Source organism: Emydura macquarii, unplaced genomic scaffold (genome assembly GCF_026122565.2).
Source record: "Emydura macquarii macquarii isolate MOO-44397 ecotype Brisbane River unplaced genomic scaffold, CSIRO-AGI_Emac_v2 contig_2988, whole genome shotgun sequence".
Lineage (NCBI taxonomy): Eukaryota > Metazoa > Chordata > Testudines > Chelidae > Emydura > Emydura macquarii.
In genome coordinates, this window is record NW_027133125.1 from 2,966,429 (window position 1) to 2,982,161 (window position 15,733).

A 15,733-nucleotide genomic window follows, 5' to 3' on the forward strand; every position below is an offset into this window, starting at 1 on the left:
GCTCCTTGGACTTCCTGTACAAAAATTGGTGCACATCTAAATTGCAGGGCATGCTTTTGTGCCCAAAGGAAGCCACTAAACATTTGGGAGCTAGATTTCTGAATTTGTAGTGCCAATATATCTTAAATCCCTGTCGAGTGTTCAGCTCTGAAATGAATGCCCTTAACTTGGAGAGAGTAGGTGTAATTATGGTAGGGGAGGCAGAAACTCTGGACCAAAGACATTAGGACCAACTCTGGACTGAAGCACAGATTGTCCCAATCTATTGCATTATCCCTTCAGCCCAGGATCTCAAAGCACGTTGAGAACTTCTGTCAATCCTTGCATCATCACTGCCAGGTGGGGGTGCTATGTCTGTTTTATAGGTAGGGAACCGTGGTACGTAGGAGGTGAGTGACTTGCTAGAGACTACCCATGACCTCCCCAGTCTAGCCATGAATGGAACATGAGTCCTGACTCCTACTTGCCGCTATCAGATATGGTCTACATGTGTATTTACAATTGTCTAATACCCCAGTCTCCTTTTTATCAGCTGCTTCTCAAAGACAGTGGGTCATCTCTGGTAGGAGACAAACCTTTGAGACAATAGCAAATACTTTGCTCTTGGGGGCAAACAAGAAAATCCCAGATCTATGCAGCATTGGGGCCAATTCAAGCAAATGTGGTGCTTCCTGCAAAACTGTCCTCCTGGAGTCGTTCTCCTAGGGGCCTGACCTGCAGCTTTTTCCTGTCTTCAGCAATAAGAAATGCAAGAGGTAAGTGACCTGAGCTTTGGTGGTCTTTTTCAATTGGCCCAGGGCACTGATCCAGTCTAAAATACCCCACTTGGGAACAGCAGGTTTACAGAGGACTGGAGGGGGAGGAAGAGTTTAAGCTGTATAACGCTGGGAGTCATGAGAGTGCTCCCTTCCGGGACACTGCCATAAGAAGCACCAGGCGGATTCAGAAGACTTTTTGTTTACTTTGGGTCTGATGCATAGCGTTTGCAGCGGGTGCTGGGGGGAGGGAAGGCAGGCCGGCCCGGTGCAGGTGGAAGGGAAAGAGACAAGCAGTTCAGCTACTGTTCAAACAGTGGATACCCAGAGCTGAGAACAGCACAAAGGGCTGTGTACCATCCACGCCCTCTGTGCGCTAAGTACTAGACAGAACACAGCTTTGTCAAATGGCAGCATTCTGCTCTGCTGATGGATTCGCCATGAAGATTGCAAGCAGCCTGCTGGAGAAGAATGGGCAAAATCTGTGCCCCTTACTGCCACGTAAACCCAAAGAGGGTCAGAGAAACTATCCTCCCCATACCCACATTTCAGCTGCACTGCTGGGCATGTTGAAATTGCCCTATGAAGCCCCTTTAATGGCTTATACCTGTACGATATATAATCTGTTTTCTACTTGGATACAAATATCAGGTCTGTGCCTACTTCTGTTGTCATCAATGAATGTTCCACATCTGAGTTCAGTGGGAGCGGGTTTGGTGACTTCCGGTGCTATTTGTGGTAGCTTTATTCAGACCTTTCTAAAATCAAAGCAGTAGACTGCTTATTTTCCTCGCCTACTTGCCTAATGCTGCACTGTACCTGAAAGCTTAAGAACCTGATGTAATGAAAAAAAGCACACCCTTTTTGCTTCATTCCTTTCCTCGCCGTTTAAAAGCTCATCAATATTTTTGCTTATGTGCCATTGCCAAACTGTGGGGATCCGCAGGGGTCAGTCCCAGTGGCTGAATGTGTATCTGGCCGCCCCTGTTTGGATGTTGTTTTTAATGTAAAGAAACAGTCTCTGTTGATTTTGATTGTGTTTTCCCCCTCCCATCCCTGCCTGCCTGGTGGAGAGTAAAGATGCATCTGGTTTTGGGAGAGGGACATGCTCACCTTCTTGCTTCACTTTGTATTAAAAAAAAGCTTTAAAAATCACACAATGCTCTTGTTTTCTCTGCTGATGGATGGTTCTAAATTGTCTGTCTGGAGTCTCCACTTTGTTGTGTCAGATATTATTAACAAGTCTTTGCACTGATCCGCTCCTGTCTTTAACCAAGACAGTCTTCGGACGCTGCCTTCCCTTCAGCTGGGTATCCGCTGGGCTCAGAGCCAGCTAAGTACATCTCTCTCCAGGATGGACGCTTTCACATTCATGCTGTAGCTTGCGGCTCCTGCAGGGAGGTGGCAAAAAGCCATTTGTTTCAATGACTCAAAGCTGAATGGCAAAGCACAAAGAAGGTGTGTACCCTTCCCTGCTCCGTTGTGATGTCTAAAGACATCCCAGGTGTTGGGGTAGGAGTGGGTGATACCAACTCCAGACTTAGTTCTGGTGGCCCTGGGGTCTTGGGAGCAGTGGCTCTGGGGCTGTGTCAACCCCCCTCAGCCTGCTGCTCTGGCCCTGGCTGCTGATTGGGTCCCACCGCGGCTCCTGGGCAGGGGCTGACAGCTGCTCCAGCCCCATTGCTGTGGCTGGCTAAAGCTGAAGAAGTCCCTGAGGTCCCGGAAAGTGATGTAATCCGTGTCCTGTGTGACAGAATCGTATCCTTAACCATTTGGGATGGAATTCCCTCGCGGGAGGAGCAAATACGAAATTACTACCTCCAGCCACGGCAAGAGATTGAGGAGGGCCAGGATCCTGATGTGATGGGACAGGACCAAGGTGCGGGACCCATGGAACAAGGTTATCAGCCTATTTGACCCATCACCATTTTGCAGGGGAATATAAAAGATACGTAAAGAGTTTCTAATAGTTGCATTAGTGCATAGGATCTTGAGTAGACACAGGCATGACCAAGCAAAATGAGACAGCCTGTCTGTCTGCACAATGTATTCTACTCGCAGACGGAAGAAGGGTACTGATTATGCCTGCTAGCTAATATCTTTTTTTTTTTTTTTTTTTTTTTTTTTTTGGGGGGGGGGGGGGGGGGTTAGGTGTCATGATTACAAGGTTAGCTGCACCCTTTCAAGCAACAGGCCCCATCCCTTCACTTCTCTCCAGGTGGAGTCCCTTGATTCACCTCATTGGTAGACCAGGCCTCCAGCCTGCAGTATACCTGTGTATCAACCGTGATTATGCCTCAGTCCTGACTCTGTTTGGCCACCTGCATGGATTCCTGTTGGGAACCATGTCTAGGAGACAATACAGAGACTCAACAGCTGCTTCAAATCAAAATATTATTTATTTGGCTCTGTAGGTTCACAGCAGTCAGAGAAAGGGGTTAAAACAACAAAAGGCCTGCAGGTATATTCTTACCTAAAGCTTTCCCTTAATGCATTTGCAGAGTCAGCTTATGCCAGGCACCTCCACTTCTGAGGACTAGGACTCTGCTACCTTGCAAATTGCCTTTTTCAGGAGGGTCTCTCCGAGATTCAAGGCTGAGGATTTTAAACCCCTCTAGAATTTTAGTTTCCACCCAAACCCTCGCCAGGATTGTTCACCCCTGGGGCTACTAGCCAGCTAGTTGATTAGAGCATGGTGGAGGTAAAGCTTCAAAGAAACTGACACAACAATTGTTTAAATATTGGTGAGTGGGTTACATGAAGCCTTCCATTTCGGCTCCTGCACCTAAGACTGACTTAATCTTTAGTTGTCCTTAAATAAATAACTCTGTAACCATCAAATAAACAGGGTCATTTAATAGTCATAAAAATATTACAGCTATCTCCCACATTCTCCACAGCAAGATTTTTAGGCCCTGTGAAAGAGACCTGCATAAACTGAGCTCTACAGGGGAGCACACGGAACAGTAACTGCAGGACGGCTGTGTTCTTCATCTGATGAAGGCAAGGCGTGGTTCTGTAAAGTGATGGAGGATTTGGCTGTTGCAGTCAGGGATAAAATCATGATCTGGAGATGGGGGGAAGGAGGGAAAGATGATGCAAATGTCATGCTGTGGAGATACCAGCTTGAGAGCCTTGGATATTCTTACTGTCTCCCCCAAACTGGGACAGAACAGGCAGTAGCATGGCTGGTTTTCTCATGTGGCTGCAGATCACAGCAGAAGAAGGTTCTGTCTGCATGGCCCATTCAATCTTGACCTCTCTCCAGAGACTGCTAAGAAGGGGGCCAGTTAGTGCTGTGGTGAGATTGTGGAGTTTCTATAACTGGTCCCTTAGAAACTGGATTGACCCCCTCCCACCCACAACTCATTTCACATAGACCACCAAATGGCTGTCAGATGGTGACAACTTCCAGGGCTGAGTTTGAACAGGCAATCCAGAGGACGAAGGCTTGATGCCCCTTTACCAGTCCTGTGACCGTCCCATCTAATTTCTCATCCTTACGTACTGGTTGTGGTCTGTTGGTGAGCTTTAAAATAAATGAGGGAGACTGAGTTCAGGATAAAAAGACGTTGTCCCTGTGCAATAAATCCTCTTGCTTTTAGTGAACTAAAACATGAAATAGCAACTAAAAACAGGCGGCTAAAATCTTTCTTGGTAGAACTCCGCTGAAATCAGTTATGCCAGGGATTAATTTGATCTGGAGTACTCATAGAAGCCTCAAGAGAAGTCAAGTTTCTGCATGGTCTGATTTTTCTGGGGGTAGGTCACTTTCCCAACTATTTGTTGGACATTTGACTTGACGACAAAAATGCTGAATATGATCATATTCTGCCTCAGCTGTGTTTGTAAATGGGTTTAAAATCTAACTGCCAGGAAGTGCTTCCTCAGGACGTGTTATAGTAAGTTTCTCCATCAGTAGCACGCAGTGAAACGTGCCTATTTCAAAGTTCCTTCGAATGGCTTCATGAGCATGACAAGATCATCCTGCGGCTGTAAAGGTGGGGTACATCAGAACGGCTAAATAGGGTCAGAACAATGGTCCATCTAGCCCAGTATCCTGTCTTCCAGCAGTGGCCAGTGCCAGGTGCTTCATAGGGAATGAACAGAACAGGCGATCGTTGAATGATCCATCCTTTGTCATCCACTCCCAGCTTCTGGCAGTCAGAAGCTAGGGAAACTCAGAGCATGGGGTTGCGTCCCTGACCATGATGGCTAATAGCCACTGATTGACCTATTCTCCATGAGATCACGGAGGTGATGGGTTAGAAAATACAGCTAAGGGGGGATTATAGATTAGAAAGGAATAAAGTAAATGTGGCTTGTTTTACTCTAATCGGGCTGTTTCATGCACTTCCAGCTGTGCACCTAGCAATTCAAAATATGAAAGGCAAACTGCAGTGCTTCTGCCATGCCAGTCCTGGGCATTAATCCAGCAAATCCTGGTTTAGTTGGCGCAAGGAGAGCGTGTTATTCATTCATTCCTTCCTTCCACCTGGTGTTTCAGTGCATCTCATCAAACGATCAAGATGGCAGCTTCCAAATTGATTAACTGTGGCATTTCTGTGGTATATTTAAGACATTTAAAAACTATTTGCAGCGAGTTGCCCTTCTTTGTAATTAGATACAATTATTGGAACAGCCTTATGTCAGCCTGGGGATTTTCTTTAACATTTAATGGCAGCAGAAGTGGATGAGGTGTCAATAAACGCCGTATAGTTTTATTCAACTGAGTACCCCTGTAATTAAAAAATGAGCATACTCAGGAACTGGGGTACAAGTGTCCTCATGGAACAAAGAGTAGAGACAGAGGGTTGCGCTGTTTCCAAAGGACATCTGTAATAATAATAAGATAGGTTAGTCTGTCTGGGCTCCTATGATGTGTGTATCATCACTGCCCTCTGCCAAATGATGTGTCAGACCAGATCCAATGTGTGCGAGTAAGGTTACCTTGGTGTCCAAATGCAAACTGTGGTACAGTAATGTACTCTAAAGTGTGGCTAAATATGTTGCCCTCTACGGGTTGCAGTCCACAGAGGCTGTAGCCCTGATTAGGACAATGTGAAATATATTGCAACAAAATGAAACATGGAAAGTCTCACCATTCCATGGTGATTTCATAAAAAGCTTGTAAAATATTACTACTGATGCACTAAGGTAGGACCATTTTTGAGAGTCCGTTTGCACTCAAAAATTAACCGTATTTGGAATGATAACCTCAAGATTTGAAATTTATTTTGAGAATCCAATTTTAAAAACCCAAACAGTTGGGAAAAGTCGCAAAAAAAAATTCCAAATTTTTGCAGAAAAGCAGTCACCTTTTCCCCCACAATTTTGCACAGGCACGTGTGATAGTTTTATGGGTTAGCACCAGGTTATATACAAAAAAGCAGAATCAACACACACTTTGAATCACTGCCCGAACTGGCTCAGATTCAAAAATAAACAACTACTGCATATAGCTTCTCTCCATTACATTGCTATTCTGCATCCCATTTAAGCTTCACTTGACTATATAAGGCTGCTTCTAATGCCAGAAACAAATAGATACATATTAGGGTTTATATCTATGAAAGGCTATTTATAATCATTAAAGGCAAAAAAAAGCCTACGCTGGAGGCTGGCCGTCATGTCAAACCACATCAGTTTGTACTTACCAGCTGCACAAATTAGATAGTTGTTCCTATATAAAGTGCATCCCCAACTTTCATCTCTCTCGCCTAACTCCAATCCACTTCTAATAGCTGGAAAACAAATGGGGCTTCCAGAGTGGGACCATCCTTTCAGCTAAGAAAGAGATTACCACAACAGCCTTTACAATGCAGAGGTTTGCTCTCTGCCTACTTCAGACAGATGAAGAATTTCTCTCCCTCCTCCCTCAGCCACCTCTCGCTCTGATCTGATGAATGTGGCATAAATCCCTGCTCTGTGTAGATTAATCTATGGCCCTAGTCAGTCTGTGTATGTGAGCATGTGCAATGTCGGTGGGGGTGGGGATGGGGACAGTGGGGTTGGGAGGATTTAATTAATGCTGAACCAAATGCAAAGCAAATGCAGACGCTGGACGGAATTGATTATTTTAGCCATGTTGCGCCGGAAAGCGCCCCGCATGAAAGCATTTCCTAGGAAAGCAGCAACTGCATCTGGATTGCTAAAGGCAACAAACAAACAATAACCCAGGACATAGACACACAGAGATACAAGACAGCGACAAATCACCTGATTGTGAAACTGACAGCATGTAGGGAATAAGAGATGTATGACAGTGCTTCTGAGATAACCTAGTTTTGGGTAGCCTATAGCACAACATGGCCAATGCCTCCCCTCAGGGCAGAATGTAGCCCTGCTGAGTTCTAGAGTGCGGCCTGTTTTTTTCCTGCTGTCTAAGGTGCAATTTAATTTGGCTCCATATTTATTATCTCGTCTTCACCTATTTACCTTGTCTATTCTTTTTTCCAGATCCACTCAACTCTATTTGCTTGACTTACCGTGTAAGGACCCAGCCCTGCAACCCTTACATGAGTAACCCTATTGAAGCCGGAGGGGCTTCTCACCAATAAGTAAAATCAGGCCCAAAATTGGTCATATGTTGGAAGAGTTTTAAACATCTAACCCAGCAAAATCTACCTCAGGGTGATTTTAATACCAGGAACAGACATCAGGCTGCCAGTAGCTTTACAATGAGCAACATTTTGCCTTTTACAACACTAGAGTGAAAGGGCCTTTCAGCATCTCCATCAGAAATCCCTTTGTTAATCCAAGGATTTAGAATGTAGTCAGGACAACAATACTCTGGGCAGAAAATCAGTGTGTCAGGGCTCAGCCGTGGGGAATCTTTTAAAACCAAAGAAGGGGAGAGGAGAGGTGGTTGTTGGTTGTTTTTAGTCTTGGGTGTTTTTCTGCAGTTGATGAATTCATAAATCCCTTTCCTGAACTTGGGATCCTACTAGAAAAAATGTCCGGGCTGGTGAGCATGTTACTAATTCCCTGCACAGGAGAGAATGCTTGTTCTGCTTAAGTGTGATCATGTTGCCCTCCAGTGGCTGGTCTACAATTTAACATAAGCTTCAGTAAAACCCAGAAAACTGTGTTAAAAGGTTGTTAAGGTTGCAAAATCAAGAATTTAAAAAGTAGGAAATTCCAGATTTAAGGTTGCCTGTACAACTTTAAGTTGGCTCCCTTTTACATATGCACTATGTTACAGTCTTTAATTACATGATCACATACTATTTTTTCCACAGGACCCCTGCCTCATTCAGTGCACAGGTTGGACACTCCTTAGTTAATGAGTGGCTATTCAATATTTTGTTTTATCCTCCTCATTCAATGCGTGGCCTAAGGCTTTATTTACTACACACCATCCAAATCCTGTTCTGACTATATAATTATTTATTTCCTCATGGGTGATTCCATGGCGCTCATCACTATAGTATCTAAGTGCTTCATGTACATTAATAACAACGAGAGTCCTGTAGCACTTTAAAGACTAACCAGTTTAATTTCTGCAGGCATAAGCTTTCGTGGGCTGCAACCCACTTCGTCAGATGCCGGGCAACCTTAATTCTGGCATTTTCTTACTTTTGAGAGCTTGACTTTGCAACCTTAATAATGTTCTGTTAATGTAGTTTTTGGCACATAATTTTCTAGGTTTTTAAAAAAGCAAACTGAAACCTTCCCAGAAATTCCCTCAGATGGCATCATATGGACACCCACATGACTCATCAGCAAGGTTGGAGCTTTAGATCTGCAAAACAGATCTCTGCCACTTGAGCTAATGGAGTAACTGATAGCAGTAGTAGGTTGTCATCCTCTGTGTGGAGCAGATATTGGAGTGGGATGAGAGACAAGCTTTGCCAGTGGGTTTCAGATATTTTCTGCCAGAAGAGGAACGGTGAGACTTAGTAGGAATCTTGGGGTCCATTAGAGGGGAGTGTGGTCTAATGGTAACAGACCCTTCTCTCCTATCCCCTCCAGCATGTCCTAGTGCTGTCTCTTTCTCCTCTGCCCACCTCATCATCGTACTGGTCTTCCTGGCCCTGGCTCCTGATCCCAGTCCCAGTCTCCTTGCCTAGCCAGTCTCACCCTCGTTCTCTGGGCTCCCTGTCTACCCCGCCGCCCAGACACAGTCTCCTTCCTGGGCTCCTCCTCCCAGTATCCTTGCCTAGCTAGTCTCAGTGTCCCCATATCCCATGCTCTGCAGGAGATATCACTAATGGTATCTCAGCAGTAAGAGAGTAACCAGACCTTTAAGTCACCAGTGTAAGGGAGGATCAGAAACACAGCTCTAGAAGGCAAATTTATGGCACCAAGCTTTTTTTTAAATACATTTTGCTCTGCAGCAGGAGGCTTGGTAACTTTCTTGTAGTTGTGGAGGCAGAACAGAGAACTGGCAGCTCTTGTACCCAGCCACACCCGTCCCCATGGCTGGTTCTGCCTGTGCAGCTGCTGCACTTTCCCCCACACCTCCTGATATACGCGGGCTCCATCCATGGCCCCACAAAGTTGCGAGACTTCCTTGTCAGCCTCCTCCTGGCGCTGGCCAAAGTGGCTGTCCACCACACCAGCAGGAGGAAGCCGGAGGGAGAGGTGCTCTGCGACTGTGGGGCCTATTTCCAATCTTCCCGTAAGATGTCTCCGGGCCAAGTTCCTTTGGGCTGCATCCAGTAGATCCCTGGACGCCTTCGAGGAGCAGTGGGCACTGTTTGGGGTTCTTTGCTTGGTGTCTCCCTCAGGCATCCTGCTTTTGACCCTGTGACCCTCACTTCTGTCCCTGTTTTTTCATTTGTTGTCCTTAAATTCAGGTGAGATCTCGGTCCAGTAGCTCCTCCCCTTAGGCTGGGGGGCGGGGAGGCTGTTAGATGTGGGTGGGCGAATCCGCAGAGCCTCGATAGGTGCAGGCAGGCTGGAGGGCCCTTTCATTAACAGATCTGTGGACCTCATAAACAAAAGAGAAGAAGCCTGGCATTTCTTTTCAAATTTATTCTTGATGTTGATCCTTCAAAATATTCCTTAAAGTGCTTAAAAATAAACAAAAAAATAAATCTGCAAAAAAGTAACAGTCTGAATTAAAACCCTGTTAGGGACCAGTCCTGCAGCCTTCATTTCACTAACTAGTTATTCATGTAAGTATTAATATTTGAGGCCCCAATTCAGGAAAGCTTTTGAGCACATGCTTAAGTCAGTAAGAGACTGCACTATTAAGGAGACTTAAGCCTGGGTTAAAGTTTCAGGATAGGGTTCATCATAAGGAAATCCAGAGGGCAACTGAACACTGGTTTTACTCTTTGACTGGGCTGAGCCCTTGTATGGGTTTTCTGTATCTGAGAACAAACAGAAAGGCTTTTGTGATGGGTCTAGAAGAGCACCTAGGGTGTAGCTGAGGTTAGTCCTGCTTTGAGCAGGGGGTTGGACTAGATACCTCCTGAGGTCCCTTCCAACTCTAATATTCTATGATTCTATGTATTCCTCTGGATTAATACATTCTCTTCTACTTAGGCCAATACCTGTCTTGCCAACTTTTTCCTGCTGTGTTTTCAGGTGAGGGAGGACAAGGTGGATTAGGCTCCCTCTGGACCTAAGCTTTGCTGACAGAATAACTTCCTTGCCACTGGTATACACACCTCCTCCTTTCACATGGTACAAGCTCCTTAATCTATACATCACAAAGAATGGATACAGGATCTAACCATCCCTTTCTGAAAAGTACAGGGCTAACTGCCCAAAGGTACTGAAAGCTTTAGAGAAGCCAGAATTTTGTGATATATTAAATGATTATTGGCCAGATCCAACCGTGAAGAAAGCCCATGAATACACTGGAGCTGCACCAAGGATTAATTTGCTCCTCTGGGTCAAAGCCCAGTTTTTATTTTCCAAGCAGGTAGCGTTTCCTCATCTCCAGATGATAAAGCCAGGTCAGTGGTACCCAGGGCCTTTCCTCCAGATGTGTCAATAAAAGATTATTTATGTTGTATTAGCTGCTTTCATGCCTTGTGACATGAGGCAATCCCATATTTCCAACTCCATCTGTTTAATGCTATATTTCTTGCTCTGTGATAGTCTGTTTCCACGATAGTGGCATCTTTCTCAGTGGGTTTTTAGTATGTCATTGGTAGTCCTCTCTCCCATCTTCCAACACGTGGTATCCAGTGAAGGTATTGACTGGAATACAGGTTTTTCTGACATCCATACACGTCCAAATCATTTCAGTCTTCTTGCTCTAATCATTGTCTCTACAGTCTGCTGGTCAGTCCTTTGTAACGCCTCAGTGTTGGTGGGATAAAGTAACCATCGGACACCAATTATTCTTTGCAAGCATCTCTGATGGAATGCATTACGTTTCCTGTCATGGTTTTCTAACATTTGCCAAGTTCCAGAAGCACGTAACAATGTGGGCATCACACTGGCATTGTATAACTTTATCTTGGTTCTTGGGCGAATCTCGTTTTTGCCATAGAAGAAAGCAGGCCTAAGACAGTACGTCCCATATACACCTTGAGAGGGGAAAATCAAAAATTGCTAGGCAGAGATAATGAATGCAGATGTTGGTCTGCAGTATGACTCTGTCTTGGGTTTGTGAGCAGGTATTTGGAAAGAACTCCTGGAAGAAGACAATTGTGCTGCAAATCCATATTCTGTGCTGTTATGAGAAGTCCCAACGCACGTGGAGTTCAGCAGATGCATTCCCAAACACCAGGCTTTGGGCACCAATTCTCTGTTTACTTTCTAGTTTAGCTCATTGTCAGGCTCACATCATTATAACTGGGGGGGGGGGAGGGCGTCAAGTGTTTCTCCCCCCCCCTGCATCATAGTACCTTTGGCCTGCCGTTAGCAGCTTGCTTCACCGTGTGAAACCTGGGGCAGACTCTCAGGTCATGTCTCATTCTGCAGGCCTTTGTATTTAGTGCTCTGCCCTGTAAGAGGACCCAGAAGGGTCTCCTAATGATAATAGGATCTGATTTAACCCTTCTGTGGAAGGTTATTTATTTCACTAAAGTTATTGGCCTAGGTTCTCCTGGACGTCAACACTCCCCACCACAACCCAATGTAGTTTTGGCTGCAGGAACCCTTAGTCAGGATCTACATTATGTTGTATTTTCCAGCAGGGAGAAAGGCAAAAGAGCTCTCGCTCATCTCACACTGAGTCCATTCACACTTGACAAGGGCCACCATACCCAGCTGGGTCACAGCTGCAGCTCTCTGGTTAATGCGTTCCTTCTTATAACAAAACAGGGAGGCTATTCTCCTCACTCACTTGGAAAGGGGCTGAATGAAGGCAAGCACTGGATAGTCTCCTCATTCCTGTTGCCTGAGGCTGTGTTTGGTCAAGCCAGGCTTTGTTTTTTGGGATACCAAGAAAGGAGCAAAGAGAGAAATGAATGAGAGTGCCTTCTTCTAAAGAAGGTGAGAAGAGATTAGGATTCCCAGTCCCTTCATTGCAGGCAGGATTATCTGGGTTGCCCTGACTTCTTTTTATGTGTAGATTTCACATGTTTATTATTTATATCCAGAGCCTGGCATTCTGTAAAATGGATAAAGCCAATTAATCAAGTCTCTTTGGCAGACTTTATAAGCAAAGACATTCCAGTTTCAATCCAGGCCAGAAATGCTTTGGCATGCCCAGATGGAGCCCATTAATCAATCCTGATGACTGTCTACAAGGATGCTCTGTGTAGACTTGGGGGAGATAAGATCACAAATTAAAGCTTAATTCAGAGGTGATCAGAGCGGGTTTCTTTAGATGGCATAAACAGACCCCCGGATGTGGGGAATGAGGTTGTTTGGGTTAATTGTCTGTGTATTTTGCTGAGATATTTATAAAATCACATGCATGCAAGGATGACGAGACGGAACCACCTAATGCAGAAGAAAGCAGATTACAAGGCGGGCGGGGGAGAAATGACATGGTTTCAACTTTCAATAATTGTGCTTGGTTTTGTGTTTCAGCACAAAGCTAAAATAGGGTCCGTTTTTTCTCCAGCCTTTCAGTATAGCGGAGCAAGAGCTCTGGGCTAATGCCTAGGACCAGGGACCAGTGGGGAAAGGGGAGAGATGTGGTTCTGGGCCAACATCTGCAAGTAGGGTTTTGGACCAATGCCTGCAGGTAGGTTCCTAGGTCAAGTCCAGGATTTCAGGGCCAGGATTCAAAGCCAACACCAGGATATCGAGCAAATGCCTGGGGCTGGAATTTTACTCCTTTACTCTGGAATGGAGTAACTGAAAATCTAGACCTCATTATCCTGTTTCAAATCCATTCTTCAAACTCTCCTTTGCCACGATGTCTACAAAAAACTTGACAATGGTTAAGATGCTGGTGCATGGAGACCATGGCAGATCATACTGTTTCCAATATTGTCCCCTTGTTTCCTTGCATTTCCCCATCTGTCTGCCTGCCTGCTTCCACCTGTTGCCTCTTATCTTAGACTGTAAACACTTTGGTGCAGGGACTTTTTGTCTGTGTTTGTACAGCACTTAGCGCAACAGGCTCCTAGTCCAGGAGTGTGGCTCCTAGGTGCTATGGTAATACAAATAAATGATAATAATTGATAAAGGCCCACCTTCCCTGGGTGAAGAACCTGAGTAGTGAATGAATAAACAAGACAGTGCATTGTTTCCACCCTGCAGTTGTTGCCTGGGTTTTCTCTGCACCTGCTTTCCTGTAGCATTCTCACTAAGCTGTCTAGCTGTACTTTTGTGCAATGGGGTGAGGGGATCCCTTAAGCACCAACATCTACAGAGGAGGCTGACACAGGATTGGGGCATTGGTGGGTTTTGGGGAGAACTGTGTTCAAAGACCATTGGACAGTAAGATGAGGATGCCATATGATGGGCATGGAATTGCTATGTATTAATTTATGAATTATTAACTATTTTATGGACACTGTTTATGACCAGGCCAGTGCGGGGAAGATATGGTACTGGCTTATTAGAATTTCCTTTATGACTGTATTGATTGATTGATTTAACTCTGTAAAGAGAGGAAATAGGAAAGCAATACAGTCGATCTAGATAAGGACAGCCCAACACATATCTGAAAGGCCACTGGTCGAGTGGTTAGCTTCAAGACTCCTGTCTCTGGTCCCAAATAAACTGCAAGGTGAAAAGAACACAGGAAAAGCTAAAAAGTCTGTCTCATGGGGACAACGGAGACAGCTGTGACAGAGAGCCTGCAGAGGGAGTCTAAGCCGGGGGGGCCTTGCCAGAGCTGGGGAATTAATGCCTGGAGAGGCGCGCAGCATGTTGGATTGCTTTGAAGACGTGTTTTCTCCGAAATGCTTTTGTTCTAAAATAACGATGCTTTGCTCTAAGCAGGCCGGGGGGTGGGGGTCACTGATTGCCACTGTCATTGCCCCAGAGGCAACAGAAGGACAGGGGCTGCACAGAAGTCAGACCCGCCCAGGACAGTCAATCACAGCTGATGTACAGGGGACTGCAGCCTGAGACCCCTACAGGATCCCATGGGAGGGGGAGGGGCTGAGCTCCTGGGGGCTCAATGGAGGGGCTGGCTCCAGCTCCCCCTTTTCCTCCCCTCCTCTCTCTCTCTGTCCTTCCGCACCTCCCCGTCTCCCCCTTTGCGCCCCTTCTCCTCTCCCCATCCATCCCCCTCCCCTCTCCTCCCTTCCCCCATCTTCCCCCTCCCCTCCCTATCCATCCCCCTCCCCCTCCCCTCCCTTCCCCCCATCCATCCCCCCTCCCCTCTCCTCCCTTCCCCCCTCTCTTCCCCTCTCTCTCCACCCCACCCCATTGGCTGCAGGCAGCCCGTGCGCGGCGCGGTCGCTAGGTGGCGCTGCCGCGCGCCGGCCGTGGCTCGGGCTGGCGGCTGCCAGTCCCTCACGCTGGGGGCGGAACGCGAGCGCGGCGGGACCGGTTGCCGGCCGGACGGGGAGAGCGCGCGACGCACGCACCGGTCCGGGCCAGAGAGGGGAGGGGGGACCAGGAGCGCGCGAGATGGCGCGAGGCGGCGGCAAGGTAAGGGCGGGAGAGCGGAGGAGCTCGGTGGGGGCAGGGTCCTCCTCGATCCCATGATCCTTCGGGCTGCGCGCGGCCGCCCCGCTGGGCTCTCTCCTTTCCCCCGCTGAGGTGTCTGAGGGCCCGGCCTTGCCACCGGCAGCGCTTCCTCCTCGCCCGCGAGCTGGGCCCGACCCCCTCCCCCCGGGGTGCCAGCCTCTGCCCCTCCCCCCGGGGTGCCAGCCTCTGCCCGGGCCGTGCCCCCTCCCCCGCCCCGCCCCTCCCCCCCGGGGTGCCAGCCTCTGCCCCTCCCCCCGGGGTGCCAGCCTCTGCCCGGGCCGTGCCCCCTCCCCCGCCCCGCCCCTCCCCCCCGGGGTGCCAGCCTCTGCCCGAGCCATGCCCCCTTTTCCCCCCCTCCCCCCCACAGTTTCAGCCTCTGCCCGAGCTGTGCCTCCTTCCTTGCCCCTCCCCCCGGGGTGTCAGTCTTTGCTGGGTGGAGATGTCTTCACCCCAGTAGTACAGCTGGAAAGAGGCTCAGCGTGGGTGCATGACTGCCCCAGGATCTCCTGGCCCTGGCTGTGTCAGAGCTGGGAGCCGGACCTTTATCTTCTGGCTCTCCGTCCAGTGTCTGAATCACCTTCCTTCGTCAGGGGTGCCTGGAGAAGAAAAGCAGCTGAGGGTGCCTTGCCAGCTCTGACCGCAGGCCCGTTTAGCCTGCCGCTGTGTTGCTGCCAGGGGTGCGAATGGCAGCTTGTAGACATACCTCCTCTAGCTGTGCTCTAGCTGGCTCACGTCAAATAGAAGCGAGGACACTTCAGTGCCTGCTGCACAAACCTGCCTGCCCTTTCTCTCTCCTGCAGCCGGGGTCGTGGTGTCCTCACTTCTGTTTCTAGTGAGTTAGTGCGGGTACTGGTAGGTCTACACAAGCGGACATTCACATCCACAGCTGCCATGCAGACATACCCTTAGCTATGCTGCCTGCACTCAGATCCCTTCCTCCGTTAAGCTATGAGAAAGTCATGAAACTAGGCCTC

General features: G+C 47.5%; 1 protein-coding gene across 1 annotated transcript in view; it reads left to right on the forward strand.

The window, feature by feature from the left end:
• The first annotated feature begins 14,582 nt into the window (after nt 1-14,582).
• The window catches only part of XRCC5 (X-ray repair cross complementing 5), a 70,898-nt gene continuing 69,747 nt past the window's right edge, over nt 14,583-15,733 (forward strand). Inside the window, exon 1 of the mRNA XM_067570053.1 lies at nt 14,583-14,720. Within this exon, the coding sequence (XP_067426154.1) occupies nt 14,700-14,720 (21 nt within the window). The 5' untranslated portion in view covers nt 14,583-14,699. The remainder of the gene's footprint in view (nt 14,721-15,733) is intronic.